Source organism: Pyrgilauda ruficollis, unplaced genomic scaffold, assembly GCF_017590135.1.
Source record: "Pyrgilauda ruficollis isolate IOZ18807 unplaced genomic scaffold, ASM1759013v1 scaffold15, whole genome shotgun sequence".
In the NCBI taxonomy this organism is placed as follows: Eukaryota; Metazoa; Chordata; class Aves; order Passeriformes; family Passeridae; genus Pyrgilauda; species Pyrgilauda ruficollis.
The window spans coordinates 9,468,162-9,490,619 of NW_024513654.1; the positions used below are offsets into that span (position 1 = coordinate 9,468,162).

The following is a 22,458-nucleotide window of genomic DNA, read 5'->3' on the forward strand; positions in this document are numbered from 1 at the left end:
TCTCCTTCTTCGACAAATCGGGACCATCCCCAGCCGGCAGCTACTGTAACCTCGGACCGATGTGCTGACTCCTCTTCCTGTAGCAGACATCTCAGGCTAAGCCCAACCAAGCTGCCTTTGCAAGGGATACCAGAAGGTGACAACCACACCTCTGTGCAGACAAATATACCCCAGTGTGACAGAGCACCTGCCATCAGTCGCCCTTTCATTTAGGATGGGCTTTAAAAGCAAGTCCTTTGACGACTTGTTATAACAGATCCTTCAGTATTTTGCTGAGAAAGGTTTAGCTTTTTAATGCTAAATTCTCAGGTGGTTGCAATCAGTTCCCCTTTCAAGCCTTGATGGATTCTGCACTGCAGTAGCATCTCAACTTTATAATTTCTAAAATACGTTCAAATTAATAGGAGTCTACTAATTGATCTCAGTACTTGCTAGTCTGGACTGGTCCCACAGGCTCACGTTCAGCACTTACTTGAGCAGAATCAAAACCATGAGTAAATTGGGGAGCCACGTCAGATAGTCAGATCTGAGTATCTGCTATTTCCATCAGATCTTTTACAACTTTTGGCAATCATCTGGGCTAGTTTCAGTGAAACAAGCTATTCACATTCAATTATCAAATACCAAAATTCTGCCAATTGCCTTTGTGTGAGTCTTTGGCAAACCAGGCAGTTCAATGTGGTTATGTGGGCTTTTACTAATAAATGCTGGACAGAATTAAAAGCAGAATTGGAATTTTGGCATATTGGGTCACAAGACAGAAACCAGTTGAAATTTCCTAGTGACAATATTTCTTACAATGACTGGGTGTTTATTTGCTGTTATTAATCAGTAAAACTTCATTGTGGACTGTGCAGGATCCTCTACAAGACATGGAAATACACACTTTGCTTTGAGAGCTTGGAGTTTGAAAAAAATGGTTCTTCTGTGACTTAATTGAACACAGTCATTTGCATTAAAAGACTGTAGTGTTGTAGGGAGGATCTGAATGTTTTGTCACGTACCTTTACGTTTCTCAGGCCCTTTGTGTGCAAAGTGTCACTGCCCAGTTGGCTTAGCATTGAAATATTTACCAAGGATATGTGCTACATATACTCTGGTTCTGTTAGAGAGTCTACTTCTGGTTCCACTCACTTTGCTTTAAAAAAAATATTATTTGAAATCTAAAGAAATGTTACTTCATACTCAAAATCCCTGATTTATTCTGAAAAGCTGATATAAAGCAGAGCAGGACAATTGTCACAAGAGATAAATCAGCCAAGAAATTTACACTGCTAACTCCACCCTTCTGCTGCAAATCCTTAAATGTGTCATATGAGATTAGACTGATATTATGGCAATACTTGTGCCAACAATCAGAACTAACAGACATTTTTGCAAAGGCAGAATTCATGCATGAAAGATTTGTTTTTAATCTGCCCAAATGGAGTAGGTAATTTTATACCCTCCTACTGGATGCTGGAAAGCTCAGCTCCAACCTACTCGCAGTCTCCATCAGCAATGTTTGTCCCCAGATCTCCTTGGCTCAGGCCTGTCCCAGAGCAGAGGGTGAATACAGGAGTTCACAATCCTTACAAGTATCAGCGAAGGGTCTCTCAGGATCAGGAGACTGTTGCCCCAGAAACCCCACAGGACTGTACAAGGACCTTGAACTATTGCCATCCACACTGAAACGAGCAGGAGAAATATAATTAAAGAGCATTTCATAACCTACATGGCTCTGAATTAAGGTTTCACTGGCAATTTCGTTTGGACATTGCCTAACTTTTAAAGGCTTGGCTTTGCAACATTCATAATGTTCCTGTAACACCTGTAGCATTTCCTGTGCCCCTGGAAAGGACAGCTGTTGGTGCAGGATCACGCAGCATCAGAGCACCTCCATGGGCCATCAGCTGTGTGTCCCCACCCTTGTGTGTCCAGCACAGACTTCTACCCCTGTTACTGAAAGAGAAACAGCAGCAGTGGCTTCTATCCTCCATCCAGACCAGCAGCAGAGGGGGATGAGTGTTAGAATTTGGATTATTCAGTGGATTCATAAGACAATTCCTAAGGCTATTTAGTATTTACACAGTTGTTTCAAGCATGTTTCTACAAAACAGTGTGATTTATTAGGAGCTAGCTCTTACACAATGAACTAAAATAAAGCAATTAATTAGTTAAGCTTGCTTAAGCCGACCACAAGATCAATCTAGCAACTTCAGAATCATCTTTGACCGAATTCAGATACCTCTGATACATAGCCCCACTTGCCTTTTCTTAATTTAGTGGCTGCCAGACTAATGAATTGAACCTTTCTCCCTCGGTCATGTGGCCTTTTCACTACCTCCTCCCAACTGTAAAATTTTTGTCATCCAACTACTCAAAAGCCTGCTCTCCTCCCCCAGGCAGGCAGCTACTGCTGCCTCGGCCAAGGACACAGCTCCAGTCGTTTCTGTGCTGCTGCTGCTGGGGCAGACAGCACAAGAGGCAAATTCTTTGCTGGCTGAGCCAACATGAAGACCAGCCTCAGGGAAGCTCTGTTCCACTTCCAGATCTGCAAGTCAGGATGTCCCAGCAAGCAGAGCCCGTGGTGCCCCTTTCCACCCACACACCCCCTGCTCTGCCCCCTGTGGGGCTGCTTCCCACAGCTCTCCCCTGCTACTCCCTTCCCTCCCTGCTGCCTGTGCCCGACCTCCACTCTCAGACTTGGATCACCTTTTCCTTCCCCAGACTGTCCCTCCTTTCTTAATCTCCAACAGGGCCTCCAAATTTCGTTCCCCATGCCAGGTCCTAGTCCAGTCTCTTGTCTGGTTCTCCGTGTCTCCATGTCTATCCCCCTGACTTTCCACTCTCATCCTTCTTCTTTCCTTTTACTGAAGTTCTGTTGTGTCTTCTGTCTGCCAGTTCCTTGCCAACCAGTCTCAACGTAAAACTCTAATTCCCTGTTGTTCTTTCTTTCTTTCTGTATCTCAGTCTCCCACTATCATGTCTCAAATCTCAAAATTCCACAATAGGTTTTACCTTCCTCTCATCTATACCTCAATCTATCTAGACCTTCCTGTCACATCCTGTTCCTTTCCCTTGAACTGTCAAGTTTACCAGAAGTTTGGCTTCAGTCTCCTGGCCAAGGGTTGCAAGGGGTTTAGTTATTCTGGGGGATAGAAGCATGTTTTGAAGGCTGATGGCACAACAAATCTGACTTAATTTTGTGAGCATCATACCCATCATGGAAATAGTGTATGCCTTTGTCATTCTTTTCTATCTTCCGCTCGAGTGGCACCTTGGCTCCACTGCCTTTATTATGAGTAGACAAAAACTGGGAAAGCTGGACCACTTGGCAGAAGGGGAAAGAGGAAGGCACAGAAACCAAACCTGGAGGATGCACATGGAGAGTCAGAGCCCTTGTCAATGTCTAGAAGCTGATCCTCAATGCACTGGCTGGCACCAAGCTCTGTCCCATTGAAATCAGACTCTGACCCCCCTGAGCAAAAGCTTCTGCTTGGGGCAAGATGCCTTTGCAATACAAAGAACGATGCAAAGAAGGGGAACCCCAAAATGTGGTTCTCTGTTGAAGAACTACAGTACAATAAGATATTGCTATTTTTACTGTCACTTCTTTTATATATTCAGAGCCAGGTCTGCTTACTTGAGTGACAAGAAGTTATTTTTGCTTTTTTCTCAAATTGTTTTTACAAAGCAAATGTATGATAAAAGGACAAATCTATGTTCTCAAAAACAAGCAGCATGATTTAGGATTTTAGAACTACCATAAAAACTAATTCTGGTCCTGCCAGCTTCTACTTTCAACTCATTAGCCACCTATCCATGTCTGTTAGCAGTTTTTTAAAAAGGCTTCCTATGTCTTAGAAGAGCTCTTCCAGGTGGAAAGACAGGACATATCAGCAGCATATCCAGAATGTCATGTATGGTGTTATTTTCTTATTTACCTGTATGAACACAAACTTTTTCCAGTATGTGCTGTGTCCTAACTGCCCTAAGGCCAGCAGTTCTTCAGTTCAGTGCAAGGGAAAACTGCAAATCCAGCAGGCTATCAAGCAAGCTAATCTTCAATGATACAAATGGAGAGTCAACCAGTTCAAACAATTTATCTTTCAAAGTCAACACAACAAACAACACAAACAAGCAAGAGGTTTTTCATTCACAACAGACAATAAACTGTATTTTTTTAAAGTAGCTATTCTAGACAGGATAGTAACAGCTGCTATAAACTCTTATTTTCCTCTGCAGTGAAAGACAAGGCAAATTAAAGGCTTCAGTTGCCTGTACTTTGAAAGGGGAGAAAGGCCAGAATGAAAACTCAGTTAAACTGAAACAGATGCTGATTATTCCAGCTCCAGTCAGGACAGCCATGAAGAAACCAACCTTTCTTGATTTAATTTTCCTTTCTGGTACTTGCAAATCCATTTCTGACATCCCAGGGTAACTCAAAAGGACAAAGCAGGATCCAACAGGACACTCTGCTCTCGTAGACAAAATTCTCTTAGCTTTGGTCTGCAGCACCTGAATTTCAGTAGGTGGTGTCCTTCCAAGGATTAACCATATCCAGGTCTATTATAACTCCCACAGCTAAGGGGCAAGAGGGGATGAGTATTCTCAAAAGTGAGTTTAAATCTAGAGAAGTCGAGCTTCCTCTGTAGTCAGTAAGATAAGCCCAGTGCTCAGGCATTCTGAATCACATTCTGAAGAAATCACTTTTTCCATTGACCTCATGCAGACCCTGGGGAGTTGAGCTTTCCAAGGGAAAAGCCACTTCCTCCCCAGGAAAGTGCATTCAAGTCTAAGTGGCCCTGGGTTCACCAGCTTTTCACATGCCTCATGAGCTACTCGAGTGCTGTAGGTCTGTGCCTGCAGGTGGTACAAGGCATCTTCTACCACTGTACCTGTTTCCCTTGGCTGTCATGGCAGTCTTCTAAAAGAGGCTGGCACCAGTACTGTGGTGTGGTGTGGCTCAGATTTCATTTACACTGCATGTTGTTTCATGCCTTCAGAAATCCGTGGAGATTAGTACCAGGCTGACTGGAATGGCATGGTGCGTAGGAATGCGAGGGCAGCCCAAGGTTTTCTCTGCTGAACTTCATACAAGGATATATCCTGACTCCATTCCACATAAAAGAGGGAGCAGGCTTCCACCTTCCTGCTGTCCTCTCTGATCTTCCTGCTCTCAGCAGCCACAACAGAGTGGCAGCGTAGTCCCTCCTTCTGAGACAAAGCCTGACCACAGCCAGTTCTTAACTGTGTCATTTTAGCTGATAAAGGTGTGAAGCTGAAGGGAGGAGGTTCCCAAAGAAGCCAAGAAAGGGGAAAGGTCTCTGGCAGTGGTGGCTCCAGGAAGGCAGAACAACTTTATTACAGGCTTTTTTGAGATTGCTGTAAACAACTCACCTATGTCCTAAAAGTGGCTGGGAGTGGCAGCACGTCTGTGCTGAGCTGGGTGAAACGGCTGCCCCTGCCCAGGCACGTATCACTGCCAGCAGGTTAACCCAGGCCACAGGCACAAGCAGGATTACAGCTTGTCACTGCTGCACGCTCTGCTGCCTGAAATGTGGAAGAAGATGAAGATCAGCTGAATAGGGGAGTCTTCAGGAAGACAAACAAACAAACGCAAACCTTGTTCACATCCTCACAATCAGAAAAATATTCCTTAAGAGTGACCCAGGAAGAAGAAGTTGAGTTTGAATAAAATATTTGCCTGCTGGTCTTAATAGCTGCAGCTCTGATATTTTCTCTTCCTCTTCAGAGTGCCAGCAGTGATTGAGTGCTGGAGCCAGGGATGTATTTCCTGAAGGGTGACAAACAGCAATAAAGCCTAAAGTCAATTCCACACTGAAATTCTTACAGAAATTGCTCCTTCCTGAAGAAGAGAGATGGAAGAAAAATAAAATCAGAAAGTAGTATGAAATTAATAATCCTACAGTTCAGTTACAGGAAGTGAAAAGAACAACCCCAAAAATCAGTAAGGGAGGCAGGCATTACAGGGAGCACACCTGTAAAGGGAGGTTTTAGCTGAGGATTTCTAAATGAAACCCTGAAAACTAAATCATTCATTTGGAAGATAGATCTTCCAAAAGGACATTGTGACACTTCTTCTGCCCAGAGCCATGAAAACTATTGCAGAGTGAGTGCCAGCAACCCTAACATTTACTATTATTGTGGTAGTGCACCATAGCCTTGATCTTTGTGTCGGGGGCTGTACAAGAAGAGTGTTCAGATTCAGAGGCTGAAAGCCAAGTGTAAGACCAGAAAAATAACACATATTTGTCACAGGCACAGGGAGCATGAGAGAAGAAAAGCAGTCAGAGCACTGCCAGGTGTTTTTATAGGCCATAGAGACAAGGAGAGTGTCAGAGAGAGCTCAGAAAGATTATTTTTCAACACACATTATTAAGAGCCTGGTAGCAAGGATGGGAGGAAGCACAGAGATGTTTGAAAAGGCAGCAGGTAGGCAGTGGAACTGGTCATCCCAAGCTGATCTTGGGAAAAGAGCTGATATCCCAGTAATACTCTGGAACAGATGAACACGGATGGGCTGGAAAAAGATGGATCTTGAAGAGGAAGGAGCAACACAGAGCAAAGGGCTAAGAACAGTCCTGCATTGTGAGGACAAGGGCTTGGTTATCCAAGAGTTTTCTTTCCCTCTCTTGTTTCCCGGGGGAGGAGCAGTGTTTCAAGGGAGAATAATACAATCATTTCACTGTGTTGAGAGATTTATGGTTTGACTTTACCATGTGTTAAAATATTGATTCTCTTTCTAACATATGCTTGAGATATTGACAATGGTTTTTTTCTCTATAGAAGACTGACTTCTGCAAACAAAAGGTGGGACTTCACAGTAGGATGCGGCGAGGATGGTAAAAACAAAGTGAGGTAAGAGACACACAAGCCTCGAATTTCTTCCACTCAATTAAATAAAGATAGCAAGAGAGACACTGAGCAGTGTGTGGCGGTGAGAAGCTGGAATAATTAAACAATAATCTGACAGACGGTGCACTTACGGGCAATTACAGCAAGCCTCTGCTGGCACTCCAGGGCACCAGGCCAAAGACTTAAGCGATTCAAACCACACAAGTAGAGCAGTAACCTCCTAGAAATGCCACTGTAGAGCATTTGGCTTAGGAGCCCAGAATGGGACTTACATGGAGCCAGGACTCTGCATTTACCAGGTGTTAGCAGGAAGAGCAGCCTGTCAAAAACTGTGCCTGTGTCCCTCGGATTATGCATTTCCAGGCACGTCTCCTTGCCTTTCGCATACAGCTTGAAGATCTGCCTCAAACTACATCAAACTGCATCAAACAACAAACATAAAATAAGTATATTCAGAACGTTCCACTAAAAAAAAAAATCATTTGTCTGTCAACTTCCTTTCAAAAACAAGGACTGGGTTAAACACCAAGCGACCAAGCTTCAGGCTCTGAAGGCACTTGGGATTCCCACAGGGAGCCACGCCAGGCTTTCTGTTCCTTGCCTTACCCCACCCAGTAAACTCAAACCACCTTCCTCCTCCTCCTCTCTCTGAAGCTGGGCTCTGTGTCCCAGGGTACCACTCAGCAGCTTCAGGGACAACTGCATGAAACCTGCAGGTGTATTTCTGAAAGCGCTGGGATGCATTGTTCACCAAATGCTGCCACACTACATTTCTGATCTCTTCAGCACACAGAGAGGTGAAACAAGCTCTAGAATTTTAGAAAAGAAGAAAAGAGAGAGAGATCCAAGTGGAAAGCAAACACAGATCAGGTGCTGTTAAAGCTTCTTAAACTGTCAACAAAGTATTTACTTAAACTCAGAACAGAAAGTCACCTTCAAGATGGGTAGTTCTCATCAAAGTGGCTTTATTTTTAAACACACTATGTCTGGAGTTGCATGATTATACAGGACTCTGAACCAAATTTTTGCTTTTAAAAGTAAGGACTTGATTCCAGACTTTCTTGTCATATGGAAAACATGAACTTGAAAGGCTTAAAAAGCAGAAGGAAAATACAAAGCATTTAAAATGTATAAAGACAAAACCCAAGCCTCATAAACAAATGGGACTGGCAACATTGCTTCACCTAAATGCTTTTTTCTTCTACTTAGTAGGAGATGTTTCTCAAGACTTGAAATAAGTGTTGTTTTGTATCTGCAGGGCTTTCAGCAAGTGGCTGCCAAATTACGAAACCCTCTGGATTCCAGCAATGCACATCTCTGCTGTCTGCTGCACTCAGAGTATCTGGGAACAGGAGGAGGAAAACAAGCTTATCATTTATAAAATTATTGCTGGTTTTGTGGCTGTGAGGCTCTCTGCAGTGCACAAGAATAACTTGTTTGTGACACCAGTAAAATAAGGATGTGCAACCTGGAGCACGTTGTCCTCTCCATGGATACCACGCTCAGGCTTTCTCAAATAACACTGGGGTTTCATCCCGAGGTCGAGTCTCAGGACTCTGGGAAGCTTGATGGCACGGAGACACAACCTGAGACCTGAGCACAAGGACAGTCTTGTTCTGACTTCTTCAGCCCCGTGGAATGACACCAAGATAATGCACTGACTCAGCACAGCCCCACTGCAAGTGCACAGTGCTTTTCCCAGATGGAAGGGTTTTGGCAAAAGCTTCCTAGCTATTCCTGGCAACTGGAAAGGCCCGTGAGAGAAATGAATGGGTGCTTGAGCACATGTCAACCCCAGAGGCCAAAAAGGTCAAAAAATGGGGTATAACTATTAATAAATCTATTAATTACTCAAAACTAAACCCAGTCCTGTTTTTAAGGCACTTTGAAAAGCAGGATATTAAGCTGCATGCCCATGCCTCCCTCCTCTCTCTCATCCAGACTTCCCAGTCATGAAGGTGGTAACTACGATTTTTTTTCCCAGGAAAGGAAAAAAGGAAGGAGGTGTCTTAAAAACAGACTTACTAGAAACTGTTGAAAACAACCTCCACAATCACGCCTGTCCCAGTGCTATCAGCTTCCTAGATATGCTGCCAAGCTGGCATTTGAGTAGCTAAGAAAATGGATCTAGTACAGGATGCCAGACTTCTCAGTCACTAAAATGCTCAAGAAACAAACTGAGCTGACCATTGTTTCTTATCACCAAGCAAACAAACCCTGTTGGCAGGAAAACTGCTTTTGGAAAGTGATTCCCTGCGCAACTGAGATGGGCTCCAAATGCAAATGCTCACATAATGCTGGACTCCAGGTGGCCGTTGGCACTGTGAAGGACACTGGCGAAAAACCTGGCCTACAATTTGATTTCAACATCTTGCTTTCAGCTCATTTCTGTGGGTCTGCAGGCCATGTTTGTTACCACAGGAATAACTCCTGCTTTCACAGTGCAAAGTTTTCAGTCATAACTGGGTATCTTTTATGTTCATTTTTAGCCATGGCCATATCTAAGAGGGTGGATCGGTTCTTACAAACAAACTGACAAACAACTACAAATTACTGATCTGCAAATTGCATGTACGGTTTAAAATGCCCTGGTCTAAAAACATCCACCATAAAGCAGTGCCTTGTCCTTTCCCTTCCAGTCAGCACAAAATACTGATTGGCACATGGAAAAGCACATCAGACAAAGGAACTTTTCTCACTGAAATCGGTGGGAATGCTTCCGAGCACTTCAAAGGATAGAGAAAGATGTCCCCAGCCAGCACATCCATTTTACAGCCTCACCAATGCTGATATTCTGACCTGAAAGTGGAAATGTGAGTAAGGCCAAAAAGGGCCCATTTCTGTGCTGCCCGGGAGCAGCCCAGGAGAGCCACCTTCGGCCAGCTCCACAAAGGCAGGAGGAGAGCCCTGCTCTCACGCTGCGGGCTCTGCTGGCCTCCAACCCAGCACCAGGACAGGCTTCCAGCGAGGTGCAACCGAGTACCTGAGGGATTGTCAGCTTTCTACTCTAGGTTGCCTAGAGGAAAAAGGAAATAGTTCTGGAACAATGCAGACAGAGGCTTTAAATAACTGGCAGAGAGGTGCCACTTACTGGAAGTTAAAAGTTTTATCACTACTCTCCCAGCAAACCTTTGATCCCACAGCTGACAGCTCCCACCGGAGCTAGCAGAGGGAAGGAAGCATGCAGACAGCCACCACCAAGGCAGAATGGAAAAGAATTATTAGCAAGGATAATTTTCCCCCTCATTTTACTCATCCACGGCCATCCCTGTGCATAGCAAGAAGCCAGATCTCCATCCCAGCACACTGAAGGAGCGTTCCCCCTGCCAAGGCCGGGTTAGCAGGATTACCAGCCTGAGCTGCCAATGCCCAGGCGCACGGGGTGTGCAGGGCACAGAGGCAAGCTCATTAGCAAACTCTAGAATTACAACACATGCCGGAATCGGGGCTTGCTGGGGCACGGCCAAGGGCAGGACAGGTGGATCCCTGCCGGCCCCTCCCGGCCACACGGCTCCCGCGGGGGTTTCCCAGGGAAGCTGCTCCCGGTGGCAAAGATCCTGCAAAAGGCGGACCCCTGTGGGGATCCCGGTGCACTGGCCCGTCAGGTTCGGCGACATTTGAGCTCTCCGTGTTTAGAAAGAGCGGCTTTTACTGCTGTTTACATGTCAAACAGCAGCGTGATTCACAGCGCGAATCCCCAGGCGCTGCCTGGAAACGAAAACCGGGACGCGTACGCCCTGGCCACGCCCGTCTGCTGGACGGTGTTTGGTGGGGATTTTATTTACAGAAGCAGAAAATAAACCATAAAAGCGCCTCAAAGCCTGAGTTCCGCGGCGGGCCCTGGCGGGCGGGCAGGCAGCGGCTCGCCGGGCCGGGCAGGCCCGCGCAGGTGGGACGGCTCCTCCCCAGAGCAAAGCCCGGCGCAGCTGAGGCGGGGAGCGGCAGCCCGGAATCCCGGGACCGGGACAGCCCTGGCGGAGCCGCTCCCGCCGCGCCCGGGGCAGCCCCGGCGCAGCTCCACGCCAAGGACTACAGTTCCCAGCGCGCATTGGGCGGCCGGAGCCCCGTTAGGCCTACCACTCCCAGCACGCACCGGGGGGGCACGAGCGGGTGCGTGGGAGTGGCGCCGCGCAGTGCAAGCTGGGAGCTGTAGTTGTCCCCGGAGGCGGTGCCGTGCCGGAGCCGCCATGCCGGAGGGGACGGGAGCGCTGCGGGAGGTGCTGCCCAAGCAAGGTACCGGCGGCGAGCACCCCCCGGCCGTGCCCGCCCGGCCCGCCACTCGCTCACGGCCCTTTTCTCCCTTTGCAGGGCAGCTGTCGGTGGAGGACACGGCCGCCATGGTGCTGTGTAAGCCCAAGATCCTGCCCCTCAAGTCGGTGTCGCTGGAGAAGCTGGAGAAGCTGCAGAAGGCGGTGCTGGACGCGGCCCAGCCGCCCGAGGCGGCCCCGCCGCCGTCCGCGGGGGCCGCGCCGCCCCGGCAGTAGCGCGGGCAGGGTCGTGCCCGGCCCCCGCGCTCGGAGGTACCGCTGTGGAACGGGGCTGCGGATTAAAGCGTGGCCTGGACGGGGCGGTGGTGCCGGCTGGGCGGGGAGGCCGCGCGTCGGGCGCTGGTGGTGTAGAAGTTGCGCTGCCCAGGCGCTGCTTTAAACGCGTCTTCAGAGGTACCAGGAAAGCAGAGCGGGAGGAGGCGAGCTCCACAAGCCCCTGCTCCAAGCCGGGCTTACCAGACCCGCTCGAGCACTGAAGCGCTTGGCTCCTAGAGCACAGCATATTCCCGGCCCTGGAATGGCTATTCCCAGCATTCTGGAACACCTGAAATCTTGACGTGGAACTGAAAAAACAAAGGAGAGGCTCTACCGAGTTCCTGTAAGCGAGTCATCCTTAGATCCATCTTCTTCTTGAGCAAGGGCTGCACGAAGCTCTGCTGCAAAGACACGTTCACAGGATCTGTGCCAGCGTGGACGCTCCTACGCAAGTCAGTTGTGTTTTCCAAAACAGATCTGGTAAATACTCACTTGCCATGAGTTTAATTACTCTGTGCTCTGCTCCTGACTGCAATACCAAAGGGCAGCATTAGATGTACTGCTTAATTTATTCTGTTTAAAATAAATAAAAAGGAGGCACAAACAAGAGCTTCACAAAAAATATTTTTAATATGTTTTACCAGAACTTTTCACTTTTCCAGTTACATAGAAAAAAAGACAAGTTTGGTACATGGGGGCTGAAACCAACCAGTGTTCTCCCCTGAAACAGTTGAATTCGTCTTGTGCCCCAGCTGTATTTTCTTGGGCTCTTTAAAACAAAGAAACTGCTAATTTTTTTAAACTCCCAAAGCACAGTATTTCTTTAGCAGCAATGGAAATGGGATCACAGCAGCTTAACTTGACCCTTCTATAATAAAGCTTTGTATAAACCAGTGATTTTATGATGACAGCACTGTCCTGGAAAGAGCGAGCGGCAGTCAGACATCGATGCACACGTGGAATGATTAGGTCATAAACATGGCACATACAGACATAGCTTATTTCAAGGCACCACCACAGCAGAGTGGCTAGTTGTTCTACTATATGCCCAAAGAAAGAACACTTCTTCCTGAAATTTACAAAACTATTAAAAAAAAAAAAAAAGAAAACAATTTGTACCCAAAACATGTGCTCTTAAAAAAATACGAACTGTGCTAAGCAACTCTTAAATTTGGTCTGTCCTAGATGTGTATCCATTCACACACCAGAGGAGCATGCGTGTTGTATATATCGACAGCGAGTTATGTTCCCTTTCAACTTGTAAGGCTTCAGGAGGCAGGTCTCACATTCAGTAGCTTTCCAGCTTCAGACGGCCTCCATCTCCTTCACTCACAAAACGCTTCCTGCCCCTGTAAGAAAGTAGAAAGTCTCTTTTCAGTCATTTAGTGTGGCTTGTTTTTTATCGCTGAGAAAAATCTTCTCTCAGGTCTTGGAAGTCAAATATAAAGTGTGAGTTCAGCAGGGTTAGCAGTGATCACAATGTCAGCTCAGCTGCTTAAAAATGCTGGTTTGGAAACCTAGGAATGGTGGGTTTCTACTTAGAACTGAAGTACACAAAACAAAAATGCCTCTCGACATATAACTGGTAACTAAACTATAATCAAGCTTTTGATGCAGTGATGACTCTCTATCCTCCCACACACCCAGACCTGCAAAACATTTCATACCAACACACACACACAGAGTTTTAAGTGTGAAGTCCACAAATGGAGGCTGTTCTTGATAAAGATGCTAACATTCCAAGATCCAAATTTATCATGTTTAAGAACTCCAACAAAACACCCAAAATAGAAAAGACCTGTCAAATAAATACTATTCCCAATGCATAAAACTGTGAATAATAGTATTAACATCCTATTTTAAAATTTACATATATTCCCCAGAGGAAATGGGGAAATGTAATGAAACTTCTTAACTGTTTTGTGACCAGTAAGGAGGTAACAGCATACTGATTAGGTACAGTTCACATAGCATTATTTATGCTACAAGTAACCAAGCTATAACAAAAGAAAGCAAAACAAAAAAAAAAGGCATTACACAAATCACAGGACAGATATGAGGAATGGAGTGTGCAGAGCTTATCCCACATTAGTGTACTGTTCCTTTTTATGTAATTAGGACTGATTGTCTCATCTCAGAACTCTACTCACACTGTTTGGTAAGTTTAAACAATTTTTAAAGGATTATTTTTTTATTTCCCCAGTATAGCTGACAGTTTTCCACTGTCACCTACTCGGGCCATTGTGACAACGTGGATCTTCCAGCTTGGTGCTGCACTGATTTCTACCAAGCAAATCAAGAAACCAGAGGAGAGGCAGCCTTTAACTTCTGGGGAGCACTGAGGGGTGCTGCCTTACTCAGGTTCACAGGAGGCTGCCTTTCCTCAAGTATTAATCCCAGCCTCAACAGGTTTCACATCAGTGCAGCTTCTAAATACACGTTTTACCAGTCCAACTGTTGGTCCATTTCCAGTTTCCAATCAGCAACACTTTGGCCCCAAGATGCTGCTTTCTGTAACCTGTGATAGGAATGAAAAGCAGTGCCTTTGCCTATCTGCAATGAAAGAAGTACCTCGAAGGGCAGAGGTCTCTCAGGGGTTTGGAGATGATTCCAGCCTGGAAACATTCCTCTACAAAGCGCTCCAGCACAGAATAGGAGTGTGGCACATCCAGGTTAATGTCTGGGATTTCACAGTAAACCCGTTCATAGCCCTGCAGTAAGGATTCAAATAAACATCAGGTTATTCTATGATTTATTACAATGCTTTTAAATACCCTTCTGCATTCCAGAGGATTTTTATATGGTTTCACAAACCTAAAGCATTGCAACTACAAGTAGAGAAATAATATATATCAGCCCACACCATTATACAAATATCTATTTAGAAATCCAGACAGTATGAATGAAATCTGTATGTTAACCTGCCTGTTACTACAAGCCTAGTAACATGGGAAGAAAATTATCAAGTCTTCCATGTAAGTGAACAAAATGTGGCCACAAATGACCAACACAAGTTTATGCAGCAGGGGAGACTGGAGACAACCAGAGATGACTTCATCACTTCCCACCAGCAACACAGCTGGGTCAATTTTTACGTAAGTGTTGGTGTGGTCCCCAGTCTGCCCTGGGACAGAATTGCTGTCCAATACTCATCCTAAGAAGTCACAGGTGATTCCAACTGTGCAAAATACTGGTTTTTATACTGCTCTACTTAACATTTGTAATTAGTAGGCCTCTATTGTACTACTTCAGTTATAAAGAACTACCAGATAAAAAGACAAATTTAAAAGATGAAGCAATATTTCAGCATTTTAGATTATTAGTTTTAACCATTTAACTGCATAAAGGCAGCTGGAAATTTTGGAAGACCTTATGCAAAGTTATCTAAATGCCATACTTACTCTTTTCATTTGGTCCACAGTAATGACAGAAGACTTCCACAGAGTTTTCAGCAAATCCAGTATCATTTTAAAGGTCTTTTCTCCAGTTGACTCCAAAACCAGTACAATGGCCTAAAACAAATCATGCAAGTGTTTTGACTAAAATGAAAACACTGGCTCAGGTACAAGGTGTGTGACCATATGAGGTACAGAAAGGAATGAATGTGTTATTATGAATTTTCTGGGGAAAAAAAGCCCATTTGCTACATGCACTCACAATTTCAGTTTAATATTATTATTAGAAAAGAAAAAACTAATGAAAATTCTTTGGATAAAATAAAAGGTAAGAAAAACTAGAAAGGACTAGACAGAGTGAAAAGCATTGCCTCTCTCTCTCTGGTTTTAGCACTACATGACTATATCCATATGGCTGCTGCAGTTCAGATGGCAATTAATTAATTAATTTTGTGAAATTAATTTTGTATCCATGGGGGTTTCTTATATGTGATTTTAGGAGGACTCATAAGCTTAAAATCTACTTAAAATACTGCACAACCTCCATCAACTGAAATGATTCTGTAGTTCTGTTGTGAAGGAATTTTCTATAACAAGTCAATTTACTGAAAAGGAGATTTTGTAGATTGTGGGTGTTCAGCTTTATTGGTAAACAACCATTTCCCAATTTGGCAGATAAAAGAGTACAAATGGGAACAGTCTCCCATATAGGCTGGGTCTGAAATATGTAAGCTTTTACAAATGTGCTGGGTGAAACAATCCCACCCTGAAAAAGGAAGCTCTATAACTTAACAAAAACAGGTTAACACCCATTAGAATACTCAGATATCTGAAACTAGGGGGAAATAAACACCAAAACAAAGCATGAGAGGATTTTCTTTGTTGCTATTCCTCAGCAGAAAATAATCTGAGATTTTATTTTCAGTAGCTTATAATAATCTGAATTCAACTATTTAACCCCCAGAAATTACTTCTGGATTTTCCCAGAGTCAGCAGCAGCTTACTTGTTGCACAATGCACACACAAATGAGCACACAAACCTTTAACTTTACATGAAACAATTTAGTTATTCAAATAACAGAACAAGCAACCTAAGCTTCAAATGGCAGTTATATTATTTGCATGCCCACATCAAAACACCAACAATTATTAAAGGGACCCTGATTTCTCCTTACTTCATATACAAGTTCATGGTGAAAATGGGGTACTTCCAGTTCCTGAAGGCAGCGTTCTGCTTCCAATACATCTCCAGAAAGCAAATACTCTTTCAGCAACATATCAATCTATTGAATTTTAAAACAAAACCCCAGCAATAATTAGATACAAAATGTAAAAGCTGTTAACCATTTTGATAATCCACTAGCAACCCAGCAGCAAGTTAGTTCCTCAAACTTGCTGCCAATGCTTTTACAAATATAATTAAATTTAGGCATTAATTAAAATGGAGACATTATCAGTAACCTGAAACACTGTGTAAGCCAAATACCTATCCACAGTGTTGATACAGAAGCATTAAAATCATTATTTTATAAACTGTGTGTCACCATAAAAGGAGCATGTGGGTGGCATGAAGTTTATCCTCTCCCTCGAATGCCTCCTCCTATCATCTGTTAGACTCCCAACCTAGAAACTGTAACATGACCTTTTCCTTTAGACCGGCTTACGTTATGGCATGGATCTCTGAACATTCCTCTTTCTTCCTCTCTTTTTTTTTGAGTTATTACTGTGCTTTTGACCAGCAATGCCAAAAAATAATAGTTTATCTAGTTTAGCCAGTTTCATCTTGGCTCTTTTAATTACTTCATCACTTTATACTGTGAGGTCCTAAAAACCTGAATGCTTACAAGTTTTGCTTGAAGCAAAAATAAACATATACAGAATGTTGTACCAGCATGCTCCCACCAGTGACAAATACTACAAAATCAACTAAATTATCTACATCAGTTCTACTACTTTGTCTAAATAAACTATATAAAAAAAGAAAGCCCAAACAACAGAACAAAACCAACACTCACAATGTAAGACATCATTTTAGTATGGGATACTTGTCTCTCCTTCCCTCTACCCCAAACAAAGCAAGCTCAGGCCAACAGCCCACTGGAGAGTGGGGCGTGTTGTCATTACCTCTTTGACCAGGTGTTTCACAGACTGCTGGCCCCCTCCAGCCCCCCAGACGCTGTCGATGCGCTTGCCTCCCTTGCTCATGCTCAGCAGCACCGTGGCGCGGTCCAGCGCAGCTCTAAAGGCAAAGGCAGTGCTTTAAACCTGATTACAGAACTTCATTAAAATGCATCTGCAACTTCCCCCATGGCCACGTCTCCTCAGACAAAGCCACCAGATCTTCGGGAAGAGGTCAGGGTTATCAACTCCAGGTGACCATCCAGATAAAAAACCAGCAAAAAATAAGCTCCCCACACTGTCTTTCTGTCACTCTTACACTCCTGCTCATATCAAGGACAGGTAACAATGGTGTGATGGCAGTAGATTAAATCACCAATTCAGAAGCTGAAACATCCTCACAAAAAACACCTGAATATTTTTCTTATGCAGAAATGGTTTGTATCCAGACTCCTCCAAGAATGCAGCTTGGCAGGCAGGTCTCAAACATAAAAGGCCTGCGTTGCTGCCACACTCAAGAACAGTTTTCTACTGAAATACTATTTTCCTTTTGGGTCTGAAGAATTATGAAACCTTTAGAATTTAAGCCAAAAAAAACACTTCAGAAGGTAAATATGTAGTTGGAAAAATAGCACAAGCTAGGGATGGCCGCCAGTTTATTGAGAAAAGAATAAAAAGGGAAGTGAGGTGACAAAAAAGAAGTCTGGGATACAGTATGTACCGTCCATGTAAAGGAGGAACAGTTCTCCCAGTCCTCATGCTGGGGGCAAGCCAATAACAATAACTCTATTCACCAAGATTTAATGAGCAGGAAAGACTGGCCAAGAAATAACAAAGGCAGCAAAGCATCCCAGATGTGGAGAATGCAGACTACAATCCTTCAAATCACAGGACACATTTATATAAGTGACAGACAGTTTTCTCAATTTGAGCCCCCAAGGTAGGCAGCTAAGAACCGCTTTTCCTTCTGAAAGTGCCAAACTAAAATCACTGTAAATGCAACTTCTGGAAGAAACAGGAGTTCAGCACCTCCACATCAAGCCTGAAACATACACTTATGGGGGTAAGAAAAATAAAACATGACTCATTATTAAAACATCCCTCTTTGTCAGAGACTGCTCCTTCAAACTTCTCACACTGACATGGAAAACAATTGTACGTCTTGACAAATAGAGCATTACAGAGAAAGTCTCGGAAATCGCTGCACAGGCTTCAAACCTTTGTAAGGCAAAACAGTTAATCCCTTGTGTATTTCACAACATATTTACAGCAGCTGTCCTGATGCTATATTTACCCATTAATCACATTAAAGCTTTTTCTAAGACAAAACCTTCCATAACCACTTCTTCTTTCAGCTCATTTTTCACCCTCGAACATAAGCTGGACAACAAACCTGACAACCTCAACTCAAATGTATTAATACATTTTTCAGAACTCAGTATTTCTCGTCTGACTTGAGTCATTCTGGATTTTGTTGGTTTTGTTGCAGGTTTTGTGGTTAGGTTTTTTTTAATTTCAAATTAAAAAAAAAAAAAGTTAAAGAACTGCATGATTTATTCTGAAGCTGTAAATTCCTGATCATCATCTTTGACATTTGAAATAGAAAACTGTCTCTATAGAGAAAGCAAGGAAATTACCGAGCTTGGACACAATCCACAGTGCCTTTGTAGCCATCTATGTAGGTACTGCTTAGGATCCCATCTCCAACAGCTCTAGCAATGAACTGGCCCACCAACTGCAACAAAACAGAAGCATTTTTAATTAAATGCGGAATTTCAAACAAGTTTTAAGTAGATAATTATAATGTGCTTGGTTTTCACATTTTATTTAAATGAGCTGTTTCAAAGTGAAAACACAGCCCGGGTTAACTGGGAGACGATTACAGACAGCAAGAAAATCAATAGATACTTTTCAAAACACAGAGTCTATTTAATTTTATTTGATCTACTTTAGCCACACAAAGCTTTTGACTACTGGCTTAAAGATTTACAAATATACCTGTGGTGCCCTGGGAGAATCCAACACCAATTCAGGTAGTTCTTTGAGCAGTCTATCAAAGGATTTTTCCACATCAGTTTTACTGACGACTGTCCCACAAAGGTCAGAGATAAGCTTAGATGTCATTTCCCTGTGACTAGCCTTCCCCTCTAATGCCAAGGAAACAGCCAGCACTGGCACACTGTATTTCATTTCTCCAAGGTTTAAGTTCTTCAGCATCTCCTAGATAAGATTTGAAAAACAAAACAATGAGATTTCATATTTTTTACTGTTTAAATATATACATAGAGCTCAGATAAATATGTCCTTATACAATTACAGATATGCTTTTGCTGCCATAATTACTATAACTGCTTGGGTATTCTTATAGTACCTTTCTTGCCAACTTCTCTATAAACTCATTCATAGCTGGCAATTGCATTACCCTGTATGCTACAGCTTTGACCCCTAAAACAAAGAAAAAAAAAAAGGCACATAACATACCGAAACTTCGTTAGTATCTCCATGTTCAAAATACTCCTGGATGATTGGTGTTAAAGTTTTTTCAAATGCTCTTTCATCAAGTGGTAAAACTACTGTTTCATACACACAGTTCTCCTGTTTTAAAAGACAACAGAAGCAGATATCCTTACTGTCTTTTCTTGCACCTTATTCAGGACTAATGGCATCAAAATAGTGGTTTTTAATCCTTAATGCTTTGTTCTTGGTAGTCAATATTCTGCCAAAAAACATTAGGCTCTGTCTCTACTATTAGAGTGCAGACAATGCTGGCTAACTGTCATACTTCTTCATATTTTCAGTTTGCTGTTAGCTGAACTCAACTGAAAGGCTGAATTTACTGTTAAACAATGGTAAATGCACCCAGCTCTGTTCCTAGGATTCAACTGATACCACAGTGCCTCCATACTGAAGGGAGAGCAGCAGAAGCTCCTGCTCCAGCCCAGCAGAGCTGGCTGTGCCACAGCACCTTCCCCTGCAAGTGGCACTCCCGTTCCTGGCAGGAACCCTGCCTTGTTCCCTCCTCCTTGGTGACTGTGTCACCAGACAGGTGATGCCATGCACAAATCACAGAAAAGCATTTTCAGAATATTTGTGAGCAAAGACATTCCCTGAGGGGGAAAAAAGAGGCACACAGCAACTGCCTCATGTATCACCTGTCCTGCAAAGTTCCAGCAGCACCGGATCTCCCTGCTCTAGTTTAGTTCCCTACTCTGCACCTAGAGAAGCAACATTCAGAGCAATACTACAGAGCTGAACAAAGACATCTGATCAAAGATGATTTTCAACCAGTGTTTAATGGAAAGAAACTCCTCATGATCAAGAAGTATAGTAGAAATCAAAAAACCTATCCTTCCATCACACCAAAGTTACAAAAAATGCTCATTCTTCATTAAATTTTGTTCTGTGCACTTGCCAGCCCCCTTTTTAATGGCTATTTCTGTTCATGTAAAGAGTCAAATTTTAGGGAAAATCGATCCTGGAAGAAGGTTTTGATAATCTCACACACCACAGTATCAGCAGCTATGGCTACAGCAAACAGCCTCTACTCAAAGGACACCAGCATTGCTCTGCTTATGTCACATACAGTGTACTGATGGTCAGTCTTGCAATTGTATTGATCTCAGAGACTTCAGCATTCTCTGTTCCTAATCACCATTTCCCTTTCAATGATAGAAAGCCCCTCTGCCCAACAAGCTTTGCTTTCTCTCCTCTTCTCCCAGTAATAAGGCTGTAAGATATATTTATTCAGAATATGTTTGTTATGGAAGATTGTATGTTAACAAAATGTCCAAACTATCCATTCCATGAAGTATTTGTACCAAGCACACAAGACATTGGGCAGGCTGGGAATAGATGGAAGAGAAAGAATACCAAAACACATTGCATTTAGAAAAGATTATAACATCATATAGAACTCTTGTTTTCAACAGTGTAAAGGCAAACATTGTTTTTAAGGTATGTCTACATACTGCAGTAATAAGGAGTTCCTTATTCCCCTGCACAAAATATCCACAATCTAAACAGAGCAGATGTCAAGAGCTGCAGAGCAAATTAATAAAACCATACATAAATACATAAACCACAGAAAACCCCACCCTTGTTAAACTATCCAAACTCCTAAGTGCATAGATCTAAGTGCCTCATTCTCACTCCTCCCACTCTTCTCTTGATTTAGAAACAAATGAAACTGCCAATACAGTAAATTCTGTAGGAACTCACCAATGTTACAAGACTCATCACCAAAGTGAAATTAAGTCCCTAAATCATCAACCAACATTCCCCTTATTCAATTCAAGGAATTTCAAACACAGCTCACTAGCAAGAAAAGCAACAATTTAGAATTAGAAAAAATAGAAGAATACAAAAACATTACTAATTTTATTTTTTGAAGTTATGGGGGAAAAAATGCTGTTCACTAGAAAGCTTGGAGAGCTTGGTAATGAAGACTCCTAGAATGTACAGCCCTTTGAATCAGTGGGATCTCTCTTCTCTACGGATTGTCCCTCACTGTAGCTGCTGTCAAAACTGTTTCTAAACACAGCACAATCAGATATAATAGGACTGTTTTGTACCCAACAAAAAACTTTCTCACTACTTAAGGACCTGTAAATATCTCAGAGCACTGAGAAGCACAATAACTTCACTCTCTGAGGAAGCACATTTAATGTTTAGGTCTAAAGTCTTATTTCACAAAGTTAAGTTGTCCCCCACTAGCGCTGTGTGGTTCAGCAGAATGTCTTATTTAGAGCATTATAAAGAAAAGCTTTCACAAGCTATTCTAAAAAAAAAAAGAAAAAGCACCTGAGAACCTATTTACATTCCAGTGAGTACCCTGGGAGTCCTTGCAAATTAGAAGACACACAAAGACAGTGAACAGCCTCAGCTTTCTGTTACACAGTTCTCCATTTCTTCAGAACTGAGCAGAGTCCTAAAGACACAACGCACAGCCCCAACACTAGCAGGACAAGAAGAGGGCACTCAGAAGAAGCTGCCTTTCCAAAACTGCTCTACAGAAGAGTTCACTGCCATAAACCCAGAATACGAAGAGTATTCAAAATTTACATTTGAACTTAGCTAACATAATAATTCACCCTTCCAATATCTGCTCACCAGCAACATGCATTTGGCAATATTTCTCAGAATTATGGTTTTTTCACTTTGAAACAAGTTCATGAAAAATTGTTTTTAAAGCAAAGTGGACTATAAAATATTGCCTATCTCCAAGTATTTACCCAAATCAAAGATGATTTTAAATTGAGCAAAAGTTGATGGAACTGCCTCCTTTTGTGATCACAGAAATAACATTTAGATACTGGTGTTCAGAGATATGAATGCTACAGCTGAGCAATAATGCAGCCATTCCAGGCTAAGCTTCATCTTTCCACTCATTACTCCCACAAAAGCATTCCTTTTATGCTTGCAGCAAGCTAAAAAAGAAAAGCATACACCACATCCAGGAAAAGATTTCTCACAAGCAGCTTTCTCTGTTTGTCTAACATTTTAATAAAACAATGAGAGATTTGCATAAAGCTAACAGAGGGGAAAAAAAGAGCAAACCCAAA

At 43.1% G+C, this 22,458-nt stretch overlaps 2 protein-coding genes across 2 annotated transcripts; one reads left to right on the forward strand and one right to left on the reverse strand.

The window, feature by feature from the left end:
* Positions 1-10,940: 10,940 nt before the first annotated feature.
* BBIP1 (BBSome interacting protein 1) lies at positions 10,941-11,993 on the forward strand. Its single transcript, XM_041461403.1, has 2 exons — positions 10,941-11,094; positions 11,170-11,993. The coding sequence occupies exons 1-2, from the start codon at positions 11,049-11,051 to the stop codon at positions 11,343-11,345; spliced, it is 222 nt and encodes a 73-aa protein (XP_041317337.1). The 5' UTR covers positions 10,941-11,048; the 3' UTR covers positions 11,346-11,993.
* Positions 11,994-11,995: 2 nt separating this feature from the next.
* Positions 11,996-21,133, reverse strand: PDCD4 (programmed cell death 4). Its single transcript, XM_041461141.1, has 9 exons — positions 21,116-21,133; positions 19,379-19,492; positions 18,896-19,117; positions 18,535-18,632; positions 16,904-17,018; positions 15,955-16,062; positions 14,786-14,896; positions 13,956-14,095; positions 11,996-12,733 (listed from the first exon to the last, which is right to left on the reverse strand). Exons 1-9 carry the CDS (start codon positions 21,131-21,133, stop codon positions 12,673-12,675), a joined length of 987 nt encoding a protein of 328 aa, XP_041317075.1. The 3' UTR covers positions 11,996-12,672.
* Between the last annotated feature and the right edge of the window lie 1,325 nt (positions 21,134-22,458).